The following is a 24,628-nucleotide window of genomic DNA, read 5'->3' as shown; positions in this document are numbered from 1 at the left end:
TGCTGTGTTGCATTTATTAAATGTATGGTTTAGGTAGAAACATCTGTCAAAAGACTGGTGGGCTGAGTAGAGTGAAGAAGCAGCAAAATGAAATTGCAACCTTGCAGATAAACTGAGTAACTTTTGACAGCACAAACTGTCTCAAAAGCCTGCTCTATTGAAAGTGACAGATTATATGTCCCTTTGTATATTGTTGTGGGTTGCGATATGTGCTGTATTTTCACAAGCGCGCTCTGCCTTGAGGGCTGGCTGCTGAACAAAACTTATTTGTATTTTAAGTGACTCCTTCCTGCATTTACGAGACACGGTTAAACACCTGTCAAGCATGCCAATAGCAAAACACTTGTTAGAGGGCTGAATTTTGAGGCTATTTGGACATAACCGAATTAGTGACTGAAATGGGGGGAATAAACACCCAAGTTCTACACCCTAACTTTCCCACAGCAAAACAACTCTGCTTCCTGTAATCATGCTAGGTTGCAGCCCAGTGTGATTATTTCGAAATAACTCCTATCCGTTAACAGGAAGGTCTATTTATTTAATTTTCTATACCACCCTATACCCGAAGGTCTCCGGGCGGTTCACATAAAATATCAAATACATAAAAACAAAACAAAACCAACAACTCAATAAAAAAAATCCAAAAGAGCCAGCATTTTTAAAAAGGGTATAGGATGTAGATCAAGTCAGGCAAAGGCCTGGTTGAAAAGGAACCTTTTTGCCTGGCATCTAAAGGTGTATTAAATTTTCACCCTGTTGACAGTTGAGTGCAAGTCCCATTGAACTGACTTGAGTTAACATACATGGGGCTTGAGTTATAGAAGTGGTCAAGTGTGCAATCTTGTTCTCCACGCGGATTAACCAAGGCGCTAGTCCTCGTGGAGTTCTCAAAGCAACATCTGAGAGGCAGTACTGGATCGAAGTTTCCACCAGGAGCCGCAGCAAAACGGCCCAACGGGTCTTTCCCCTCCATTCCTTGCCAGGCGCTTCTCCTTGCAGCGACGCCCCATGGTACTACGCATGTGTCTAAATAAGGAAGGGCATACAGACAAAGAGTTGCGCTCTCCACGGTTCCCTGGTAAAACGTCTGGTTCCCATTTGCAGCTGGCAGTCTTCCCCATGGGCGGGGCACAAACAGCAGAAATGCAAAAGAATTAATTCAAAGACTTTAAGCAGGCAATCGGTTCTTTTTCACAACAACGCTTTGCAGGCGTTAATTTACGGTGAAAGTCATGCCTACTCCAAAGTGAGTCTTACTGATGTCTTACTCCCAGGAAAGCGCGACTAGGACTGCAGCATGAGAGCTGTCGGGGAGGCGGAAAGCGAAACGTACCATTGAAAAGCCATCCTCCTCTCTCAAACTTCTTTGCTACATTTTTTGGGGTGGGGTGCCTGCGATTACTTTTTTTTTTTTTGCGAAGCAACGCATCCTAAGGGGGCCTCAGTCTATCTAACCCTAACCTGCCTCTTTTTAATCAGCCTTTTCCAACCTTGCGCCCTCCAGATGTTTGGGAGCATCCGCTCAAGAGTCTTCCAAAACATCAGGTTGGAGAAAGCTGTCCTTAAAAGTCGACTACAAATTCCTGGGCAAATATTTATCCGGCGCATGGAGGCGTCTAATCAGAACCGGTGTGCCCGCATGGAACCCTCTCCGTTTAATGCGTACCTCTTTGGCATGAAGACCCGGCAGCCCCGCCCCCTCTTCTCTGCGCACGCTCGTCCTCCAACGCCCGCGACAACAGCAGCAGCAATAAACACCCCCACGTGCCCGAGGAGGGCGCGTGCGTAGATGAAAGTGGCCAGGGGCGGTAAGAGGTAGGAGCCGGAATCGCGGCGCGGACGTCAGTGCGTCATGACGCCGTGTTGTCAGTAAGTGACCTGCTTTTGAGCGAGAGGCGTAGAGGGAGCCGGTGGGGAGCAGGTAAGAGGCGGGTAATTCTGGAGCCGCAGTAGGGGGCGCTGTGGCAAGGGCAGCTTCTTGGGTGAGGGAGACTTGAAAGGGGGCTTTTTGGCGGGAGGTGGGGTGCAGTCCCCGGATGTAACTGGAATAGGTATGGGGGCTTTCTAGGCAGGAATAGGTTAGGGGGCTGTTTAGGTGGGAATGGGTTAAGGGGCTCTCTAGGCGAAAATAGGTTAGGGGGCTTTCCAGGCAGGAATAGATTAATAATAATAATAATAATAATAATAATAATAATAATAAATAATATTTATACCCCGCCCATCTGGCTGGGTTTCCCTAGCCACTCTGGGCAGCTTCCAACACAATATTAAAATACAATAATCTATTAAACATTAAAAGCTTCCCTAAACAGGGCTGCCTTCAGATGTCTTTGAAAAGTCTGGTAGGGGGCTCTTTAGGCAGGAATGGGTTAACAGGCTCTCTAGTTGGGAATAGGTTAGGGGAATTTCTAAGCAGGAATGGGTTTGGGGAATCTTTAGGCGGGAATAGGTCAGTTTGACCAAACTGCGGGAGGCAGTGGAAGACAGGAATGCCTGGCGTGCTCTGGTCCATGGGGTCACAAAGAGTCGGACACGACTACATGACTAAACAACAACAACAGGTCAGGGGGCTGTTTAGATGGAAATGGGTTAAGGAGCTCTCTAGGTGGGAATAGGTTAGGAGCATCTCTGCACATCACATGAGTAAAGCAGGGGCCCTTGTTTGCATGGTGAAAGTGTGGTTTCTTCATTTCCCCAGAGGGGTGTTGGTGTGGCAAGGGCTGGGCCCAGCAGAGGGTTTGGGGAACGGGAGAGGGCATCTACAGGGTGAGTCTTTTAAAAGAGACCCCGTGGAACGTGTGTCCTCTGTCTCCACAGGGCCTCTTTTAAAGGACTCACCCTGTATAAGCAGTACCACAACACTTAACATATAATAACATTTAAAACGCACACCTGCACATTAAAAAAGAAAAGAGTGTGTTGTGGCAGCATGAGAATGAGTGGTGTAATTGTGGCAGAAGAAGCACTTGTGGGCTTATGAAAGGTTGCTCTTGCCGGTGAAAGTTTGTGCTACAAGCCTGAGCCTGCGAGAGGAAAGGAAGCCCCATTGCACTTCCTGGAGCTTGCTGCCAAGCAAGTGTATACACAAAATCGCAACTGTAAATCGGTTGCAGTAAATGCAACAAAGAGGCTTGTGGGACATGAAAGATTAACTGGCTTAACGTGGACTCTGGTCCCTGAAAGCTTATGCTATGAGGCTCTTTGACGAGTTTGCTGTAACAGACTAAGAGTCTTGTGGCGCCTTAAAGGCTAACAGAGTTGCTATAACCTTTCATTGACTAAAGGCTGCTTTGGTCCAGAAAAGCATATGCCACAATAAGGCCTTGGTGTTTAAGGTGACTCTCTTAAATGGGATGTATTCATGTTTTGGAGAAAGTCTCCCCTTTAGGGAAACTTTTCACGTTTGACGGACTATTGTATTTTAATATTTTGTTGGAAGCCGCCCAGAGTGGCTGGGGAAACCCAGCCAGATGGGCGGGGTATACGGTAAATATATTATTATTATAAGCAGTGGGGCTTCTCTGGAGCTTTTTCAATCAAATGTGTGGTAATATTAAGGCAGTTAATGGAGATTTTGGTTGATGGTGATCAGGAGAGCAAGTGAGAGGTAATTCAAGATGTTGTGATCCTGGGAAGGTGATCCTGACAGTGCAAAATGTATGGAAGGGAAGGAAGGCTTTTAGACTGTGAAAGTAGCCTGGGTGATTTTACAGGGGCAGATTGGATAGGAAAAAAGAACAGGTACAGGATGCCATTCTGAGTCCACGGCTCCCTTGACCTTTCTGTGGCACCCCTGTGGGGATCAGGAGCCCAGTTATGTCAGCCCTTGCCTGCAGAGTTGGCAGCCTCTCGCCCTTTTTCAAACACCCTCCCTTGTGGAGTGTTCCCTCAGCCTCCTCTCCTCTCCCCTCTCCTTGGGAGTCCTCTGGGCAGCTGCAGCTCTGAGCTCCCCCCTCTGCCCCAAAGAGAGGTGCCTCACTGCCCCACAGGGGCCGCCTGGGAAGCACCCCTGATCAGCCCCAGAGGCACCATTTGCTTGGGGAGCTTGTAGTCAGGGCTGCTGCAACGATCAGCTGTGCAAGCCTTTGGGAGGCCGAGACGCAAGAAGGCACCAGAGGAGGAGGGAAGGACAGAGGCCAGTGTTGCCTGCGGCACCCCTGACCATCATTCAGGGCACCCCAGGGTGCCACAACACACTGGTTGAAAACCACTGCCGTATGCCATTACATCTAAAAATTGACCAGTACTATTGATTGGGGGAGGGAGGAGAGTCGGTTCAAATCCTGATAAAGTGGACTCAAATTGGTTTCAACGTACAACAAAATAGATGTTTATATTTGGGCAGGAAATGTATACTCGCAAGATTCTATAGTGTTTGTATGTTCTCCTTCAGAAGCTGAGGATCCACACCAGTGCATCCACAATGCCTGGGATGGTGATGTTTGGAAGGCGCTGGGCCATTGGAAGTGACGACTTTGTCTTCCCAGGAGCCTTTGAACTTTTCATCAGGGTGATCTGGTAAGATTTGCTGCTAAACAACATATTAATGTTGTCAGTAATGAACTAGGCACTACCTGGGGAAAATAAGCACTGCTTAATTTTTTTAAAAAGGGTTTTTTAGCAATTGAGCTCATGTAGAAGTTGTACTTATTCCCCTGGGAACTCTGGTCTTTCTTGTGTTGCACTGATGTAATCAAGGGCGTACCCACCACGGGGCAAGTTAGGGCAGCTGCCCTACTCTAGAAGCAGGGCTGGTGGGCAGAGGCGGAGCACAGCCCGGCGGAGCGCGAGTTCGCCATTCCCGCCGTGCTGCGCCGCACCCTCCCTCCAGCTCCCCGGCGCGCCCTCAGGCAAGGCCAAACGCGGCGGGGAACCAGGGAGTGTGGCGCGGTGGGCGGGAACGCCGAACTCGCGCTCCGCTGGGCTGGGCTCCGCCTCCGCCCACCAGCCCTGCTTCTAGGGAGGGGCACAGCCCGGCGGAGCGCGAGTTCGCCGTTCCCGCCCGCCGCGCTGCGCCCTCCCTCCAGCTCCCCATCGCGCCCTCTGGCAAGGCCAAGCGCGGCGGGGAACCAGAGAGCGCAGCGCGGCGGGCGGGAACTCTGAACTCGCGCTCCGCTGGGCTGGGCTCCGCCTCCGCCCACCAGCCCTGCTTCTAGGGAGGGGCACAGCCCGGCGGAGCGCGAGTTCGCCGTTCCCGCCCACTTTGTGGCCCCTCCCCTTCTGTGCCTTGGCCCCTCCCCTTGCCCCCCCCCTAGTTTTGATCCTGGGTACGCCCATGGATGTAATGGTTTAAAAGTAAGAGGAAACCTTTCTGTGCGTACCTGTCTGGAATTCTAAAGCAAGTTCTGGGGCAAAGCAGTAACGAGCTGCTATTTGAGTCAAGGACTGTAAATAAGGGTGTGTCTGTAAAGAGGTTTCACTCCTGTTCTAACTGGTTAACTCCCAACCAGTGGGCTGAATTCTATAATTCAGTAAGGTAGCTAGGAATCTAGGGAGGCGGTTGGAGGACGGATGGCAGCTAACAGATTGAGGTTGAATCCTGACAAGACAGAAGTATTGTTTTTGGGGAACGGGGCGGGTGGGTGTGGGGGGCTTCCTGGTCCTGAATGGGGTAACTGTGCCCCTGAAGGACCAGGTGCGCAGCCTGGGAGTCATTTTGGACTCACAGCTGTCCATGGAGGCGCAGGTCAATTCTGTGTCCAGGGCAGCTGTCTGCCAGCTCCATCTGGTACACAGGCTGAGACCCTACCTGCCCGCGGACTGTCTCACCAGAGTGGTGCATGCTCTAGTTATCTCTCGCTTGGACTACTGCAATGCGCTCTACGTGGGGCTACCTTTGAAGGTGACCTGGAAACTACAACTAATCCAGAATGTGGCAGCTACACTGGTAACTGGGAGTGACTGCTGAGACCAGTCCTGAAAGACCTAAATTGGCTCCCAGTACATTTCTGGGCACAATTCAAAGTGTTGGTGCTGACCTTTTCAGCCCTAAATGGCCTTGGCCCAGTATACCTGAAGGAGCGTCTCCACCCCCATTGCATAGCTGCCAAGTTATCCCTTTTTTAAAGGGAAATTCCCTTATGCTGAATAGGCTTCCTCGTGAGAAAAGGGAAAACTTTGCAGCTATGCCCCATTGTCAAGGGCCTTCTGACTGTTCCCTCACTGTGAGAAGTGATGTTACAGGGAACCAGGCAGAGGGCCTTCTCGGTAGGGGCGCCCACCCTATGGAACGCCCTCCCATCAGATGTCAAAGAGATAAACAACTACTGTATATGACATTTAGAAGTCATCTGACGGCAGCCCTGTTTAGGGAAGTTTTGAATGACTGATGTTTTAATGTATTTTTAATCTTTTGTTGGAAGCCGCCCAGAGTGGCTGGGGAAACACAGCCAGATGGACAGGCAACCACCTTTCTGGCATCCTCACAAAACTAAAGTTCTCATCTCGATCTTTATTAGAGGAAGTTTCTAAACTGGCATTACTGCCAACTAAGCATGTCCGTGTCAGAGCGGTAAATATTGGAGCCGGCCTCAACATGGGCAGCATATCTATATGCTAATTGTGAAAATGCTGCATAATCAATTGTGTTGCCACCATATTTTGAAAAATGCGTATGTTCCCCATGCTGATCTCCATCAGCAGTAGCATTTAGTATTCTCAAATCCCCCTGCCTTGTAAATGAAACTAAACAGGTACAGGTAAAGGTAAAAGGATCCCTGACCATTAGGCCCAGTCGTGACCGACTCTGGGGTTGCAGCGCTCATCTCGCGTTATTGTCTGAGGGAGTCGGCGTACAGCTTCCAGGTCATGTGGCCAGCATGACAAAGCCGCTTCTGGCGAACCAGAGCAGCACACGGAAACGCTGTTTACCTTCCTGCCTTACCTATTTATCTATTTGTACTTTGACGTGCTTTCGAACTGCTAGGTTGGCAGGAGCTGGGACCGAGCAGCGGGAGCTCAACCCGTCGTGGGGATTCGACCCACAGCGCCACCGGCGTCCCGAAACTAAACAGAGTCCTACATAATTAACATTGTGTACCTTTGGAAACCGTCCCAATGAATGCAAGTATCTGATTCCCATATCGGGTGGTAATGGACTTATAAACTTAAATCATTGCTCCTTTGCATGCATTGAAATCTCCTGCAGTAAGGAGTGCAGCAGGATATAAAGTTTTAAGGCAGGCATCCCCAAACTTGGCCCTCCAAATGGGACTACAATTCCCATCATCTCTGACCACTGGTCCTGCTAGCTAGGGATGATGGGAGTTGTAGTCCCAAAACATCTGGAGGGCCGAGTTTGGGGATGCCTGTTCTAAGGCCTTAATACAGTTGTCACAGATCGGATCCAGGCACTCTTTGAGGAAACTGATTTTTCTAGATGCATTTCAGTTGGGATTTAGGCCCGGTTTTGGCACAGAAACTGCTTGAGTTGCACTGTATGATGACCTTTGTCGGGAGAAAAACAAGAGAAATCTTACCCTGTTAATTCTCCTTGACCTCTCAAGTGACCTTCAATACCATCAACCATGGTATCCTTCTGGAGTAGCTATATGAGTTGGGGGTGAATAGCACTGCTTTGTGGTAGTTGCAATCCTACTTGGATGGTTGTTTCCAGAATATGATGCTTGGGGAGTGCTGTTCAGTCCCATGGAGCATTCAATGCAGGGTTCCTTGTGGTTCAGTCTTATCCCTCAAGCTGTTTCACATCTACATGAAACCGCTGAGCGCAGTCATCCGGAGTTTTGGACACAGCTCTACTTCTCCTTCACTTCTGCAAGTGTGACAATGGATGTACTGGACCAATGTCTCACCTCAGTAATGGATGAGTGGATGAGAGCCAATAAACTGAATTCAGTCCAGATAAGATTGAGGCACTGTTAGTGGGTGGTTCCGTAGACGGGATGGATGGGAGGTGGCCTGCTGATGATGGGGTTCCACTTCCTCTGAAGGAGCGTGTTCGCAGCTTGGGGGTTCTTCCGGATCCATTGCTGTCTCTTGAGGCTCAGGTGGCGTCAGTGGTGCAGAGTGTCTTCCATCAGCTTTGGCTGGTGGCCCAGCTTGTGCCCCTATCTGGACAGGGATAGGCTACCTTCTGTCATCTGTCAAGGTAAAGGGACCCCTGACCATTAGGTCCAGTTGTGACCGACTCTGGGGTTGCGGCACTCATCTCGCTTTATTGGCCAAGGCAGCTGGCGTACAGCTTCCGGGTTATGTGGCCAGCATGACTAAGCTGCTTCTGGTGAACCAGAGCAGCGCACGGAAACGCCATTTACCTTCCCGCTGGAGTGGTACCTATTTATCTACCTGCACTTTGACGTGCTTTCAAACTGCTAGGTTGGCAGGAGCTGGGACTGAGCAACTGCAGCTCACCCCATCGCAGGGATTCAAACTGCCGACCTTCTGATCGGCAAGTCCTAGGCTCTGTAGTTTAACCCACAGTGCCACCCACGTCCCCTAGGTTAGATTACCGCAGTGCATTTTACGTGATGGTTCGGAAACTTCAGCTGGTGTAGAATTCAGCAGCCAGGTTGTTCACCAGGGAAAGACTGTTGGGGATATAACAACCTGTGGATAAGATCTGTGATCTGCTCCAAGTGGAAGCAAGGATGCCTTCCCTTCTACACTCTGCTTACTGACTGCTTTACCTATGATCTGAGTCTGTCTTCAAAATGTTGAAGAGGCAACACCCTGTTCTAAATTCATTAAGCTTTCGTTTTCATGGTGCCCTGAAATTTACACTTTTTCAGTAGCTCCTGGTGGCTTTCTCTCCTTTTTGTTCTTGGGCTCTCTTGTTCACATAGCTGCCAAGTTTTCGCTTTTCTCGCGAGGAAGCCTATTCAGCATAAGGGAAAATCCCTGTAAAAAAGGGATAACTTGGCAGCTATGCTTGTTCATCATTGGATGAGAGAGGTTAATAAGTAGAATATTTATAAGCTGGGCTTCTCTCCTGACATTTTGGGCATTTATGGGCTAAAGAAGGCCAACGTTGTTATTCAAAGAACAGTAGACTTAGATCAACAGCATCTGATAACTGCAGCTAACAAATAATTGTTCTCCACTTCTTAATAACTCATTAAACTGTAGAATCATGGCAGCTTTATACTTTGTGCATTAACTGTCTCAAAGTATAGGAGAGCATTTAACTTTCCTCATTGTAATTTGCTGCCTTTGGCACTGTTAGAAAGACAATTCAGCAAAAAACCCAGGAAATGAACGACTGTGCTTGTGTGGAGCTGGAGCAACAAAATCTGTTGAACATGCTCTCCTGCACTGTGATTTATTGGGTGAGTGTAGTGAGAAATTGATTCTCCTTCTACTAAGAGCTCTTGCAGGAAGATCCATAAAGATTCAGTATTGTTTTACTTAAGTAATGTATCCTATGTTACTGAAAGTGCTGCCGATTTTTTTCCTGGCTTCAGAGCAGATCAGGAGAAATTTTCTGCTGGCTTCTTGAGATGAAAAAAAGAGTACGGTATTATTTCTTCCAGGTATTCTATAGCAGATACTGTATGTCCAACAGGTAGATCACTGGATGTCTGTGGTAGATCACTGGTAGTTCATTGGCTCCCCCCCCAAAGAAGCTCAACAACTTTGACATGAACCCCACAAAAGGGGGTAGATCACTGCCAGTTTTTAACACTGTGAGTAGATTGCAGTCTCTTGGGACTTGGCCACCCCTGTTTTATAGGAAGCACCTCATAAATGGAAAGCAATTAATAAAAAAGGAAGAAAGAATACCCATTGATAGTTTCCCCCCACCATGAATTGGTCCAATCTCCATTTGAAGCCATGTAAATTAGCGGCCACAGACTCCTCTTTGTGGCAGCGAATTCCGAATTCTGTAAGTTAGCTATGTGTGTTCCTCAGATCCCTGTTGGACCACAACTGCATTTAGTGGCAGGCAGCTCTAGCGCAACCTGAGCCTTTTGAGGGCTGTAGCCATGTTGAGAGCAAAGCAGTGAATTTCTCTGTAGCTGTCAGCAGTTGAAAGCAGGTTACTAGATCAGCAGTGGGATGTAGGTGGACCTATATTCAGGCACTTCTGAGCTCATTTCCATAATTCTTCCGAGGCAAGTCACACAGCAGCAGTCAGTGAAGTGAGGACACTCTCACCTGATCATCCATAGCCGGTGTTGCAGCTGGTTCCTGGAAAATGGGGGTGCCTGGGTGGGTTGAAGTTTGTGTGAGCATCAGCTTGCTGCTCCCCTTCTCCCTCTCAGTAACTAGCAGCAATGTGGGCGATAGGGAGGTCAGGTGAGCTCTGCTACCCCACTGACAGCTTGCTGAAGGAGGTACAGCCAATGATCAACTTTTCCCATCAACTTCAAGCTTGAGGGCAAAAGCTGCTTACATTTTAGCTAACGAACTCTCAAGAATCTAGGCTCAATCCTAATTCTTCTTATCTAGAAGTAAGCTCCATTGAATTCAGTTGGATTTCCATCTGAGCAGGAATGGTTAAGGCTTGCACTGTGGAACTATTGCATATTTTGGGTTGAATGCACCGTTCTGTTTTTACAGCATGCCCAACCTGGAAAAGCAAGTGCCGTAGTGCAGTTTTCAGTTTCCTTCAGAGGTTGGTGATGTGAAGCAAAGGGCATTTGGAAAATTGAATTTATGAGTGATTTTATATCTAGGGTTTTAACGAGAGGGAAGCTTTCCTTGAGAATGCTTGTCACTGGAAAAGAATATTTTTAGAAGATAGATAGAAAGATGACTATTTTACCAAATGCACACTGCTTGCTTTTGTGTTCAGTTTATCCCACGGAAATAAGGTTGTGCACGGCAGATCTTATTTGTGTGACAATCTCTGGTATACAAAAATGCTGTCGCTCAAGCAGAGTTAAGTGGTTGTGTAATGTTAATTGCTTGTTCCAGCACAACAGAAGGTTTCGGCTTTCCTATCCCTGAATGAGGTTACTTAATTGATTTGAATTGCTATGGTTGTTTTGAACAATAGACATTACGGTTTAATGCAGGCATCCCCAAACTTCGGCCCTCCAGATGCTTTGAACTACAATTCCCATCTTCCCCGACCACTGGTCCTGTTAGCTAGGAATCATGGGAGTTGTAGGCCAAAACATCTGGAGGGCCGCAGTTTGGGGATGCCTGGTCTAATGCCTTATTTCCCCCCTGCTGGGTTGTACTGGGAGATGCAGCAACCTATCAGATTAGACTACCAGTAATTGTAGTAAATTTCTTTTTCTCTGTACCCTTGCAAATTAGTTTAGTGAAAATGCAACTCTTGGATGAAACGAAGTTGCAGTCCAACAGGGGCGGGTAATGTTTTCAGTCCAGGGGCCACATTCCATCATGGGAAGCCTTTTGGGGGCCACTTGCAAGTGGTTGGTGGAGCCTGACGCAAAAGTGGGTAGAGCAATTATTAATATGCTTACATGCTACTTTTCTACCTGAAAAGGACTCAAGGTGGCTTACAGCTAAAATAGGAACAGCAAAAAATATGGGGGAGGGGGGACTCAGTCATTAAAAACAATTAACCTTCAGTGGAATTAAAATTTATATATATAAAAGAGCTATCAAAACGTACAGGCCATTACAATAAAAACAGACAGCACCAGCCCTTTCTGTACAGTAAGTTCCCAAAAGAAAGTATTCACCCAGAGCTTGAGACTCTTACTCTCAAGGCTATGAGTTCGAGTCCCACACTGGACAGAATATTCCTGCATTGCAGGGGGTTGGACCAGATGACCCTCGTGGACCTTCCAACTCTGCAATTCTATGAACCTGCCAGTGGAAGGACAACAAGAAGGGGGGCGGTCTAATTTCTCTAGGAAGGGAATTCCAAAGTTTGGGAGCAGCCACCGGGAAGGCCCTTCCCTACATTCCTGCCAAGCGTGCCTGTGAGGATGGAGGGATCGAGAGAAGGCCATTGCCTCAAAGCCCAGGCAGGTTCATATGAGGGAATATGGTCTTTCAGATAGCCTGGACCTAAACTACATAGGGATTTATAGGTGATAACCATCACTTCGAATTGTTCCTGGAAACAGACTGCTAACCTGTGGAGCTGTTGCAGCAAGCCATAGCCAGCCCCCGGTCAACCATTTGGCTGCAGCTCTTTGAGCCACTTGAAGTTTATGAGCACTTTTCAAATGCAGCCCCCACATAGAGCATGTTTCAGTAATCCAAATGGTGTGTAACTAAGGTGTGTGTCTCCGTTGCCAAATCAGGCATCTCAAGGAACAGGCTCCTTTATGGAATAGGCTGCATTCCAGGCATGCGGAAGCCAGAGGTTTTCCTGCGTAAACACACACATGTACTTTTCCATCTGCCAGCCAGCCGGCAGGAGGCATTATCAAAGTTCAAGGACACTTTCCAACAAGGAAAAGCCCCGATGTGGGTGCAGAGTAGTGCCAGTGAAAGGAATTGTCTGGGGAGGGGTGTACCCTAGGGAAAAGTCCGAAGGGCCAAATGGAAAGGCCTGGAGGGCCACATTTGCCCCCATGCCTGAGGTTCCCCACCCCATATATTTCTTCTAAGTGCATTAATATAGGATTTCACTGAGGATCTGCATCGTGGCCCAGGCTTCCTTCCTAGCTGACGTCTTGTGCCTTTTTTTCCTTTTCTCGCAGGTGGATTGGAATTCTGGTTTTGTACTCCATCCACAAAGGGCAGTTTAACTGTGCTGGTGGAGCATTGCTGCACAGTTACCTCCTGGTCCTCCTCATTCTCCTGGCAGCCATAATATGTGTTTTGTGTTCTATTTTGTATGTCAGCATGCAAGGTGAGTGGCATTCAGCGTTGCATTACAATTGTTTAGGCTTCTGTATGAAAAGCAAAGTGATGCCCGTCCAAACTGCTCTCAAACTGCCAATAAAGAGGCTTGGCATCCAGCATTAATGCAGCAAAGGTGGCTGGGGAGGCGCGGCCAGATGGGCAGGGTATAAATAGTATGATGTTGTTGTTGCTGTTGTTGTTGTCCTGAACGCCTTGCTGCTCCAGAGAAGCGGACACGGAGCAATGGATTTCAAACTACAAGAAAGAAGATTCCACCTAAACATTAGGAAGAACTTCCTGACAGTAAGAGCTGTTCGGCAGTGGAATTTGCTCCCAAGGAGTGTGGTGGAGTCTCCTTCTTTGGAGGTCTTTAAGCAGAGGAATGCAAAGAATGCTTTGATGGTGTTTCCTGCTTGGCAGGGGGTTGGACTGGATGGCCCTTGTGGTCTCTTCCAACTCTATGTTTTGGCCTACAACTCCCATGATCCCTAGCTAACAGGACCAGTGGTCAGGGATGATGGGAATTGTAGTCCAAAAGGGCTGAAGTTTGGGGATGCCTGTAATAACCTTTGAAGTTCGTGTCAATTATTTTTTTATTGGTAATAAAAGGTCATAAGATATTACTATTTATTAAATGTGTGCTATTCAAAACATATTATGTATACATGTGTGTATGTCCCATTAGAGGTGGTGTGTGTGTGTGTGTGTGTGTGTGTGTGTGTGTGTGTATCTCATATACACAAATGTGTGTGGATACAACACACGCACAAACGTGTGTGTTGTATCCATTTGTGCAGCCGAATTTTGCCCTCCTCACTTCTCCCCCTACAGCCCTCCATACATCCTCAGAATCTGCTCTAGAGGGCTGAGGGTTCATGGGGGAGAGGACAGAACAGTCCCATTGGACACAGTCCATGTAAAATCTATAATAGTGTGTGTTCTGTATTGTAATCATTTCCACCAGGAATAATTTTCTTATCGACAGGCAATATAGGTATTTATTAAATTAATTAATTATTGCATATCGACTCTGTTATAGTGTTTCCCATCCCAAAGGGTCAGGTTCAGTACTGTATGTTGTTAATCAGCCGATCAACGGCTTGTTGCCACAATGACTTTGTTCCACCACAATTTTTGGAGGTTGCTGGGAATCACGAGTGCGGAGAGCGCTGTTGTGCTTCGGTCCTGCTTGTGGGTTTTCCAGAGGCATCTCCCTCGGGAGGGGGCAGACTCTCTTTTCTTTGGAGGTTTTCAAGCAGAGTTCGGATGGCCACCTGTCATGGATGGATTAGCTGAGATTCCTTGCCTTGCAGGGGGTTGGACTAGATGAACCTTGGGGGTCCCTTCCAACTCCACAGTTGGCCACTGTGAAAACGGGATGCTGGACTAAACGGCTTGGTCCATGGCTTCTTATGTTCATGCGTTGCCTTCTGTGATTGGACACATCTTTGTATCTTGCCTTGCAGGATTTAGACGAAGCCCTAAATCTAGAATAATGTTGTGTTTAGTTTGTTAACTAGGACAGTGGACACCTAGGTTCTGCCTCGGTGAGGCGAGAGCAGCTGCAGCCCATCCTTGTTAACACTAAACCTTGGTTTGGCATTATGTGTGGGCACAGCCTTTGTGTCTTGGGTGATACAAACTGAATGGGCTTGCTTTCTTGGAATTTGTACAGACCTACAGTAGTTCAACACTTTATGCATTGTGAACACTGGTACTATAAGTAATACCTTCTAACTGGAGAGAGATCGAGATCCTTAGTTTCGTTTCATGCACATTCTTCTCTCTCTCTCTCTCTCTCAGATGAATATTCAAAGGCTGCTGCGAGGCTTAGCCTGCAGCCCTATATCCACTTAACCTGAAAGCAAGCCCCCATTGAATTCTGTGGAGGCTATGTCTGAGTAGACATATTTAGTTCCACTATTCTGCTGTGAAGTGTTTATTAGGGCTAGCTTATGCTATCTGTTTGACATGTCCATATGTGAAAATCTTCCCTTTATCCGTATTAACACATTGCTTTATTACTTGTGACGTAGTCATTATCTGCAAAGTTAGTCTTCCTGTCCGTCCGTCCCCTTTTCAGAAGCATGGACAGTATGAACATTTAGGCCACAATTATGCTTGCAATGTCCCTTTTGAAACCAGAGAATTATTTTATGCTACTTACTTCAACTGTACCTTTCAGGAACCATTTCCAACCCTGGGCCAAGAAAATCTCTTCCTAAATTGCTGTATCTGCGCTTGGCCCTCTTCTTGCCAGAGCTGGTCTGGGCTGTTGTCGGAGCAATATGGGTGTCGGGCCGCAGAGTGAATTGTGAAGGGGCTATGATAAGTGCCATATTTGGAACAGTCATTGCCAGGTAAGGATGTTCAGCTGCCGCTGCCAAGGAGCGTCTGGGTTGGGTGTTAGCATACCTAAGCATCCTTGCCCAATCTGGTGGCTTCCACATATTGTTGGGCTCCCAACTCTCATGCACTCCAGCCAGTCAGGGATAATGAGAGTTATATTATCGTTTATATTTATTAGACGCTTTCCTCACTAAAGTGACCCAAGACAACGTATACAGTATAAGGTTGCAGGGAACCAGGCAGAGGGCCATCTCGGTAGTGGTGCCCGCCCTGTGGAACGTTCTTCCGTCAGATGTCAAAGAAATAAACAACTATCTGACCTCTATTGTTTTATCATGTTTTTAATATTCTTTTGGGAGCGCCCAGAGTGGCTGGGGAAACCCAGCCAGATGGATGTGGTATAAATATGTTGTTGTTGTTGTTGTTGTTGTTGTTGTTGTTGTTGTTGTTGTGTTAACAACAACAACACTAAAACCAATAACAACAAACGATAGCTACAAAAACCTTTAAAAATGTATCTCTACAAATAGCAGACTGGTCTTACAGATCCTGCCCCACTAAAAGAGGCCGCAAATACAGTGGTACCTCGGTTTATGAACTTAATCCGTTCCAGAAGTCTGTTCTTAAACCGAAACCATTATTAAACCCTTTCCCTAATGAAGCCTCCCGCTGCCAGTGCCCTTCCACTGTTCGGATTCTGTTCTTAGACTGAGGTAAAGTTCTCAAACCAAGACACTTTCTGGTTTTGCGGAGTTTGTAAACCAAATCGTTCGCAAACCAGACTGTTCTTAAACCGAGCTACCACTGTACTTGAAAGTACTTAAGGACTAAAAGCCTGGGGAAGAAGAAAGTTTTTGCTGGACACCTGAAAATAAAGATGGTGCCTGGCAAGCCTCCCTAGAGAGAGCATACCCCAAGCGGAAGAGCCACCACTGAAAAAACCAACCGTTCTTGTGTTGCCACATTCTTGTGGATGAGGCACACAGAGAAGAGCCCCAGATTACAATCACAGGGTCTGGGTTAGTTCATTGGGGAGAGGTGGCCCTTATAGTTCAACAACATCTGGAGAACCCCAGAATAGGAAAAGCTGATGTAATTGGATATTTCTGTTCAATTACATACAGTTCTTGGATGTGGATTAACTTGAGGCCTCTTCCATTGCCATTGGTCTGGGCAAAACTTGAGGTGGTTGCAGGCAGGAGTTCCCCAGGGCTCGTTTCTCAAAACGTATCTCCTGCAGATGCTTCTATCCACCACTAACCTCTGCCAGTACAAACATTGGGGTGGGGTTTCCCCCCCCCCCTGCTTGTTGGAACTTGGAATTTCTTGACGCAGGTTCCTAGAACATGTGAACTGAGCTGGCGTGTCGTGAACAGTCCTCGTCAACCAGAGTTCATGCAATTCTTCCATTCTGCCTGGCAGCTGGATTATCATTGTTTTTACCGTGGCGGCCATCGTCATCGTTTTTGATCCGCTTGGCGGAAGGAAGACGGTGTACCTTCCCGATTGCGCCAGTCGCGACCTGGAGAGCAGCCAGTCAGGCCAGCTGTTTTACAATGTTAAGAAGTCTGCGACTCGCGTCTGGGAGAAAAGAATCCGATTGATGTGCTGTTGCATCGTACAAGACGACGACCACCGAGTCGCTTTTACAACCATTGCTGAGCTTTTCCGCACCTACTTCTCGGTAAGAAGGAAATGCTTGCTTTCCCCCATTATTGTTTTTTTCAGAGAAAAGGGGCCGAAGGTGGGCTTAGGGGTGATGGACAAAGGGGTCATCTCTGATGATAGGCCAAGCCACATGAGCAGCACTAATAATATCTGGGGAAGAGGGCAAAGAGTTTGCTCTTTGTTCATAATGGTGATGCGTCTCTTATATATGTGTTTGTAAAAATAATTCGCTGTGTGTGACATCAAGCATGTTGAAAAGGGACCAATCACACGTCTTTCTTTTGCTCCTCAGTACCTTTTGCATGTGATACTGAGGTGGCGCTGTGGTTAAACCACTGAGCCTAGGGCTTGCTGATCAGAAGGTCAGTGGTTCGAATCCCTGTGACGGGGTGAGCTCCCGTTGCTTGATCCCAGCTCCTGCCAACCTTGCAGTTTGAAAGCACGTCAAAATGCAAGTAGATAAATAGGAACCGCTACAGCGGGAAGGTAAACGGCATTTCCATGTGCTGCTCTGGTTTGCCAGAAGCGGCTTTGTCATGCTGGCCACATGACCTGGAAGCTATACGCCGACTCCCTCGGCCAATAATGTGAGATGAGCGTGCAGCCCCAGAGTCGGTCACGACTGGACCTAATGGTCAGGGGTCCCTTTACCTTTACCTTTTGCATGTGATACTGAGGTGCTCTGTACAGGCGACTCCTAATTTCTGTGGGTGTTACATTCCAAGGGACCACATGTTTAAGTGAAATCAGATATATTTGAAACGCCATTGGAAAAGCCTGAAAACACCCCATTCCACTGCTTTTCGTGAGGTTCTTGGGTCACTTTTGGGCTCGGCGCGATGTGCGCATGCGTGATTCTGCGCATATTGCATGTGCCAAATACAGCCGCTGCCTGTAAATGTTTTTGTTTTCTTCTGAACGTATCTGTCACTTTCTCTCTGCAGGACACCGACTTGGTGCCAAGCGACGTTGCAGCGGGGCTGACTCTGCTCCACCAAGAGCAAGATAAAGTGGAAAATTGTCCCAAGGAGCCTGAAGAAATTATTACTCAGTCACCATTAACTCCTCCGGTAAGACTGCTGGATGTTTTGAACTCGTCGTCCGGGTTCAGGTGCTGCATATATGCGCGGCTCTTCTGTGGGAGGGTAACTCACCTCTGAGGGCCCTGTCTGGTGGGGTACCTCTTAAAATTTCCCACAATTGCACATAACCATACCCGTGTTCATCACCATAGTCACCGTCACTCTCTCTCCCTTCCCCAGGCTGACGATTTGGATGCAGAGTTAGAAAATGCCGCTCACTATATGAAGTTTGCCGTGGCTACTTATGGCTGGGCCTACTACATCATGGCAAACCCTTTTACAGGCCTCTGTAAGCTTAAAGGAGACTGGTAGGTTGATGCGCTGTCTAAAAACAGGTTGGCAAATTTAATTCTTTAATATGGCATGTTAAACGTGAGTATTAAATGTGGTGGCTCATCGTGTAAGAAAGTTGCTGCTTGCCGTGTAGCATTTGAGAAGGCTCTACTCTGGAGGTTAACTTGTTAACATGTCAAAATATGATGGTTGTTTTTCAAAGAATTGCTAGCTTTTTATATAGGCTCCAAAAGCTTGGAAACAGAGAATGGGTGATATATACTGAGCTGTATAACTGGGTTGTTTAAAAAATAGAATTACCGTGTTTTTCCGTCTATAAGATGCCCCCTAATTTTTGACATTATTTTTTAGGGGAAAAAACCCTAGTCTAATACATGGAAAAATATGGTAATCTTCATAATGTAGGGGCAGGGAACCTGATGCTCAGGGGCCAAATGCGGCCCTTAGGCCTCTCTGCTTGGCCCTTACGTCTTTCCCCAGGCTGCAACCCTCACTTGCTCTCCTTAGCATCTCAGATGTTTTTAACCGGTGGGGAATGTGTGCTTAAACTCCAACAATGCCTCTTGCTTGCCTGGATGGGGGACTGAGTCACAGGAGTGGACATAAGAAAAGCCCCGGTAGATCAGATGAATATCCCATCTAGTCCTAGATAGAATCAGAGAGTTGGAAGGGACCCTGAGGATCATCTAGTCCAACCCCCTGCAGTGCAGGAACATGCAGCTGTTCCTTACAGGGATCGAACCTGCAACCTTTGCGTTATCAGTACCACTCTCTAACCAATGGAGCTACCCCAGCATTTTGTTCCCACGTTGGCCACAAGTTGGACGTGCGTGCAACAGCACTCTTCGCACCTGTGATTCCCAGAAACTGGTATTCAGAGACATGTTGCCCCTGGTTGCGGAGTTTTTCTGCCTTCCTTTTTATCCTCCCTGCCCTCTGTTATCCTTGCACCACCCCTGTGAGGTGGGTCGGTTTGAGAGAGTGAGCGACTGGCGCAAGGTCACCTAGCTGGCTTTGTGCCTGAGTGGGGGATTTGTTTTTTTGTTTGTTGGTTTGTTTTGACTTTTTTTTGCCTTTATTGATTTTCATATATTACAATAATAAAACATTTTTTTATAATACAATCATAATCTTCAATAGTTTATATTACCTTTTTTATCCTATATACAAAACATAATTCACACCACAAAGTCCACTAAGAAGAGAAAGAAAAAGAAGAAAAAAAGAAAAACCAGTTTCTCCAAATCTTACATAAATCATCAAATTAGACTTCCCATCAATCCCCATTGTATATTCTTGCATTACAAATGAATGTACTCTTATTTGCTATGCATATCTTTATCTATTTTCTATTACATTCTTATAACAACATGTACCCGCACAATTGAGTGGGGGATTTGAACCCTGTTCTCCCAGTCCTTCTGGGTTGCTCCAACCTGGGCTTGCCAGCGTGGCACCCTCATGAGATTCAAAATCCCATAACCCCCAGCCAGCTTGTCCAATGGCCTTATATGATGGGGAGTTGTAATCCAGCAACATCTGGAGGGATTTAGGTTCCTCATTCTGCATTAGGGATGAGAACCCAGAGATGGATTGATAGGTGAGGACCGTCCCTCTTACAACTGGGTCGGGGTGGGTGGGTGGGAATGATATTTTAACTTGATTTCCTATGCTTCTGTTATGCAATTTAAGAATTTGTAATGCAACCTATGCATGTTTTACTCGATAGCAAGCCCCACTGAGTTCAGTAGCTCTTACTCCCCATTTCCCTTTATGACTCGCAACACAAGGAGATCCAGTGTGGTGTAGTGGTTAGGAGTGCCAGACTCGGACCAGGGTTCGAATCCTCACTCAGCCATGAAGCCCACTGGGTGACCTTGGGCCAGTCACTGTCTCTCAGCCAAACCTACCTCGCAGGGTTGTTGTGAGGTTGGGAATAAATGAGGAGATGTATGCATGCCACCTTGAGCTCCTTGGAGGAAATAGTGGGATATAAATTCATAAACAAAACTGACGTGCTAGCAAATTTCATACACTGCGTGCTTGTGAGAGGCTTCTGTTACTTGGGAAGTGTTGGGAAGCCGATTTGAATTTTGCGTGTCTCATTTCTTCTTCTTCTGTCTTCAATCTATGAAGTTGTAGAAGCAGCCCAACGGAGACTGATATAATCGGCAGAGATCGTTTTAACATGAATTTTGGAGCGATCTTAAAAATCACAGGACTTCAGTACAGAGATTTCATTCACATCAGCTTCCACAATAAAGTAAGCCGTTGGAACAAAAATAAACCAAGTTGGTTCTTAGTAATTTCTTGATTTTTTAAAAAGTCTGGAAATGACAAGGGGCTTTCCACTCAGGCCGTTGATGTCAGTGGTTAGACCCAACCAGGATGGCTGAAAGATAGTTTGAAACAGAAAACAGCCTTTAATAGACAGCAAGCCTATTCGACAAGGTTGGTGCAGTTGCGACAGGAACGCTCTCTGCTTTATCATGGTGACGAACAGACAGAGTTCTTTCAAAACACAAAGGGTGGCATCCAATGCACTTTTCCACTAGCACAAGGATTTCCACTTGTGCAACAGAACTCTCTTCCCACCTCCCCACCTATACCCTGTGCCTTCCCCAAAACTTCTCTGGAGCGTTGAGAGAACCCCCAGAAAATATTTAGGGGGCACTTGGGGGCAGAGGATGGGGAGGGCAAGTTCCGTTGCGCAGCCCAAAGTCCTTGCGCTGACGGGATGAGTTTGTTGAATGAGCGATAGGTTTAAGAGGTACCATTGTACATAAAAACAGTGCTTTTTTCTGGGGGTACGCAGGGGTACGCATACCCCTAAACATTTCGTGAATCTTTGTACTTTTGTCCATTTACTGTACAGCCGTACCTTGGTTTTCAAACAGCTTAGTTCTCGGAACGTTTTGGCTCCCGAACGCCGCAAACCCGGAAGTGAGTGTTCCGGTTTGCATACTATTTTTGGAAGCCGAATGTCCGACGGGGCTTCCAATTGGCTGCAGAGCTTCCAGCAGTCAATCAGAAGCTGCACTTTGGTTTTTGAACGTTTTGGAAGTCAAATGGACTTCCGGAACGGATTCTGTTCGACTTCCAAGGTACGACGTATTTGAACGATAAAATGGTGGTTTTCTTGAGTAAAAATGAGAGTACCTTTAAACATTTTTTAAAGAAAAAAAGCACTGCATAAAAATATGTTTGGCCTGTGGGACCCACTACCACATGACAGTTCAATGGCCATTGCCATAACAGACTTTTTTAAAAGGATACCTAACTCTGAGAGCCAGTTTGGTGTAGTGGTTAAGAGCGGTAGACTCGTAATCTGGGGAACCGGGTTCGAGTCTCCGCTCCTCCACATGCAGCTGCTGGGTGACCTTGGGCTAGTCACACTTCTTTGAAGTCTCTCAGCCCCACTCACCTCACAGAGTGTTTGTTGTGGGGGAGGAAGGGAAAGGAGAATGTTAGCTGCTTTGAGACTCCTTCAGGTGGTGATATCAAATCCAAACTCTTCTTCTTCTGTAGAGGCTGGATCCACCAGCAGTTACCAGGAGGAGCCAATGAAGCAGGAATTGCATAGAAACCATCTCTCAAGGATGCTGTAGCTGCATCCTGCTTTGAGCAAGCAGGGGGTCAGACTGGTGTGACTGGTTTCCATGCAATTCCCACCTCGTTGGCTCCTCATCCTGCAGGCAGTCCTCATCACCTATCAGTCAGAGAGATCCTCACAAAGGGACTCACCTCTCCCTGCTTGACAAGCCTTCCGGAGAAATCTGGATGACGCAGTGGCTGAGCTAAGCGGAACCACTGGCATGACCCAGTGTGGAAGATCTCATGCTCCCATGCCCGCCCTTGTGTTTTTTAGATTTATGAGATCCCATTCTACATTGCACTGGATCACAAAAAAGAGGCCATCGTCGTCGCTGTGAGAGGAACCCTGTCATTTGAGGTAATACCTATTTCATACAATTCAAAAATTGGGAGCACGGCTTACATTACTTTTTGCTTTCTATGCCTTGGCATGGATAATTGCTGGCGAGTTGTTACAGAAATATTAGTTCTGACATGTTGGGTCATCAAACATCATTTGGGGATTCTAGCTGGGACTTTTAACATCTAGGGCAGAGGTGAGCAATGTGGTACCCTCCTGGTGTTAACTGGATTTCAGCCTCCCATCAGTCCCAGGCAGGAATTATGACAGTTGTCATCCAGCAACATCTGGAGGGACAAAGTCGGCCGCTGCTGCTCTAGTATGAATGGGAAGCTTATACAGGAATAACTTGTCTGTACATCATCTAAATGTGTGGCACATCCCTGTATATTGCACTTTTATTTTTATCTCCACCGGTTGCATTTTCAGTGGATTTCAAAATAGTTTGGACCCCTTTGTGTACACGATGAACCGGCAGCATGTATGCAAAACCCTGTAGTGCCAGATGTAGTACTTGGCATGAGGATCCTCTTCTTATTTATTTACTTATTTATTCATTTAAAAAACAAATTTTTAAAATTTAATATCTTAAGAAATACTAAGCAACAAATCAAATGTATCAGTTATATGCAGCAATACCACAATGTCTTTCCACTTCATATATCTCAGAAGTCTAATCTCATTTACTTCTTTTGCTGAGAAATGCATTCCATAAAATAATAATAAAAAAATATCACAGACTGATTTTAGCTATGATACCTTATTTGGGCTATCTCTCTCCTTTGCTTGCTATATTATTATAAACAGTGCCCTTCATAGCCTATATAATCAGCCAAGTATTTTTTAATTTTTTAAAAATTGAGGTATATTGCAAATACATACAAATCAAAACTTTGAAACGTGAAAAGAAGAAAAAAGATTTTAAAAGAACAAAAGAAAAGAAAAGAAAGAAAGAAAGAAGAAAAGCAGAAATCTAAATAAATTACATAAACTAATACAATTAAATCTTAATGAAGATAAAAAAATCATAGATGGAACAGCATTAATTCATTCATTATTAAACTAAGACTTTGCAAACCAAATGCATACACTTTAAACAGTTACACACCATGTTTTCCTAAGAAGCTAACACTTATTTAATTTTTCATATTCTTTTTGGACTGCCAAGCCAAGCCAAGCATATTTGATTCCTCCCCTTTCTCGGTCAGTTTCTGTGAAGCTGAAATGAGTGATAATCAGCGGTGGCCAACGTGGTGCCATGCAGACGCCGTTGGACTACAATTCCCATCAGCTCCAACCAAGCACGGTCAATAGTCAGGGATGATGGGAATTGTAGTCCACAGCATCTGGAGCTCACAATGCTGGCAGCCCATGCTCTAGATGTTAACATGCCTTCCAGAATATCTTGAGTATAAAATCGTCTGCCATCTGATATCCAGTTGTGTCAACTCTGCAAGAAGGTATCCCTGATCCTGGCAGTGGGTGGTGTTCTTTGTGTATGTTTGGCAGGCAGTCAAAATGCTCAAAACTACATTTCCTTTATTTTGCATGCAGGACGTCCTCACGGATCTCTCGGCAGACTGTGAACACTTGACATTGGAAGACGTTCTGGAAAACGGTTTTGTGCATAAGGTCAGCAGGTAGTTCTGTGAGAGCTTTGCAAAGCCTGGAGATCGAAAACTGTTTGTTTCTGTGTGTACAGTGAGACGCTGTGCAGACTCCAGGGGATCCAGATAAAGGGTCTCATGCTCTACTGACTGAGCTATGGATTTTAGCACATATTGCAAACACAAACGAGCTTTCAAATTGAGACACCGGTTTTTTTGTCTCCTAGGGGATAACCCAGGCTGCCAACTATATTTACAGAAGGCTAATAAATGACGGGATTCTGAACCAAGCCTTCACAATTGCTCCTGTAAGTTGTCGCTTCCAAACTCTGGGCGTGCATCGCCCTTGCCTCCCACCTACTCGCTAACATGTTCTGTTGCAAGCGTTTAGCTGAGCTGCTCATTTCATCAATATTTCTGTTTGTGTTTTTTCTGTGTTTTTTATCTCTAGGAATATAAACTAGTTGTCATTGGCCATAGCTTAGGAGGGGGAACGGCCTCCATTTTGGCGATCATGCTCAAAAACACATTCCCCAATTTGCGATGTTACGCCTTTTCTCCACCAGGTGGTTTATTAAGGTAAATTATATTAATTTTCTATCTCCATTTCAGGACAGAAATTCGTTGGCAAATAGAGCAGGGAGCCCAACCTACCTTAGCACAGTGAGCTTTGAGAAACCAGGGGGAATTTGGACATGAAATGACGTAAATTTAACTTGGGTCAGCTTAGGAAGAACTTACGTGAATTGAACTGATTTGGTTCTGCATATAGATTTCTCACCTGTAAGAGATGGATTGGTTTGAAAAATGAACTACAATTCCTCTAGTATATTTCAGACTCCTTTTATTAAGTGCTCTGTGTCCATCCCCCTCTATCCACAACAATCTGGGTGGGTAAGAACATTGTGTTCTTGAATAACTGGTAAGCAATGAAAAATAAATTGGCTCTGGTCATGATATGG

The 24,628-nt window shown here is 46.3% G+C and overlaps 1 protein-coding gene across 4 annotated transcripts in view; it reads left to right on the top strand.

The window, feature by feature from the left end:
- Positions 1–1,731: 1,731 nt before the first annotated feature.
- Positions 1,732–24,628, top strand: part of DAGLB (diacylglycerol lipase beta) — a 29,566-nt gene continuing 6,669 nt past the window's right edge. Inside the window, exons 1-12 of one of the 4 annotated variants that reach the window (XM_035130947.3) lie at positions 1,732–1,869; positions 4,394–4,518; positions 12,588–12,739; positions 14,918–15,092; positions 16,504–16,765; positions 17,694–17,819; positions 18,012–18,139; positions 20,262–20,388; positions 21,994–22,077; positions 23,614–23,691; positions 23,894–23,974; positions 24,118–24,245. In XM_035130947.3, coding sequence (XP_034986838.1) covers positions 4,424–4,518; positions 12,588–12,739; positions 14,918–15,092; positions 16,504–16,765; positions 17,694–17,819; positions 18,012–18,139; positions 20,262–20,388; positions 21,994–22,077; positions 23,614–23,691; positions 23,894–23,974; positions 24,118–24,245 — 1,436 coding nt within the window. In that variant the 5' untranslated portion in view covers positions 1,732–1,869; positions 4,394–4,423. Of the gene's footprint in view, positions 1,922–3,314; positions 3,336–4,393; positions 4,519–12,587; positions 12,740–14,917; positions 15,093–16,503; positions 16,766–17,693; positions 17,820–18,011; positions 18,140–20,261; positions 20,389–21,993; positions 22,078–23,613; positions 23,692–23,893; positions 23,975–24,117; positions 24,246–24,628 lie in introns of those variants that run through there. The other 3 variants (XM_035130946.3, XM_035130948.3, XM_088656673.1) reach the window with 3 other exon arrangements.

Source organism: Zootoca vivipara, chromosome 13 (genome assembly GCF_965207765.1).
Source record: "Zootoca vivipara chromosome 13, rZooViv2.hap1.1, whole genome shotgun sequence".
In the NCBI taxonomy this organism is placed as follows: Eukaryota; Metazoa; Chordata; class Lepidosauria; order Squamata; family Lacertidae; genus Zootoca; species Zootoca vivipara.
The sequence above is the reverse complement of the archived record's forward strand: the minus strand, read 5'-3'. Positions and strand labels throughout refer to the sequence as shown.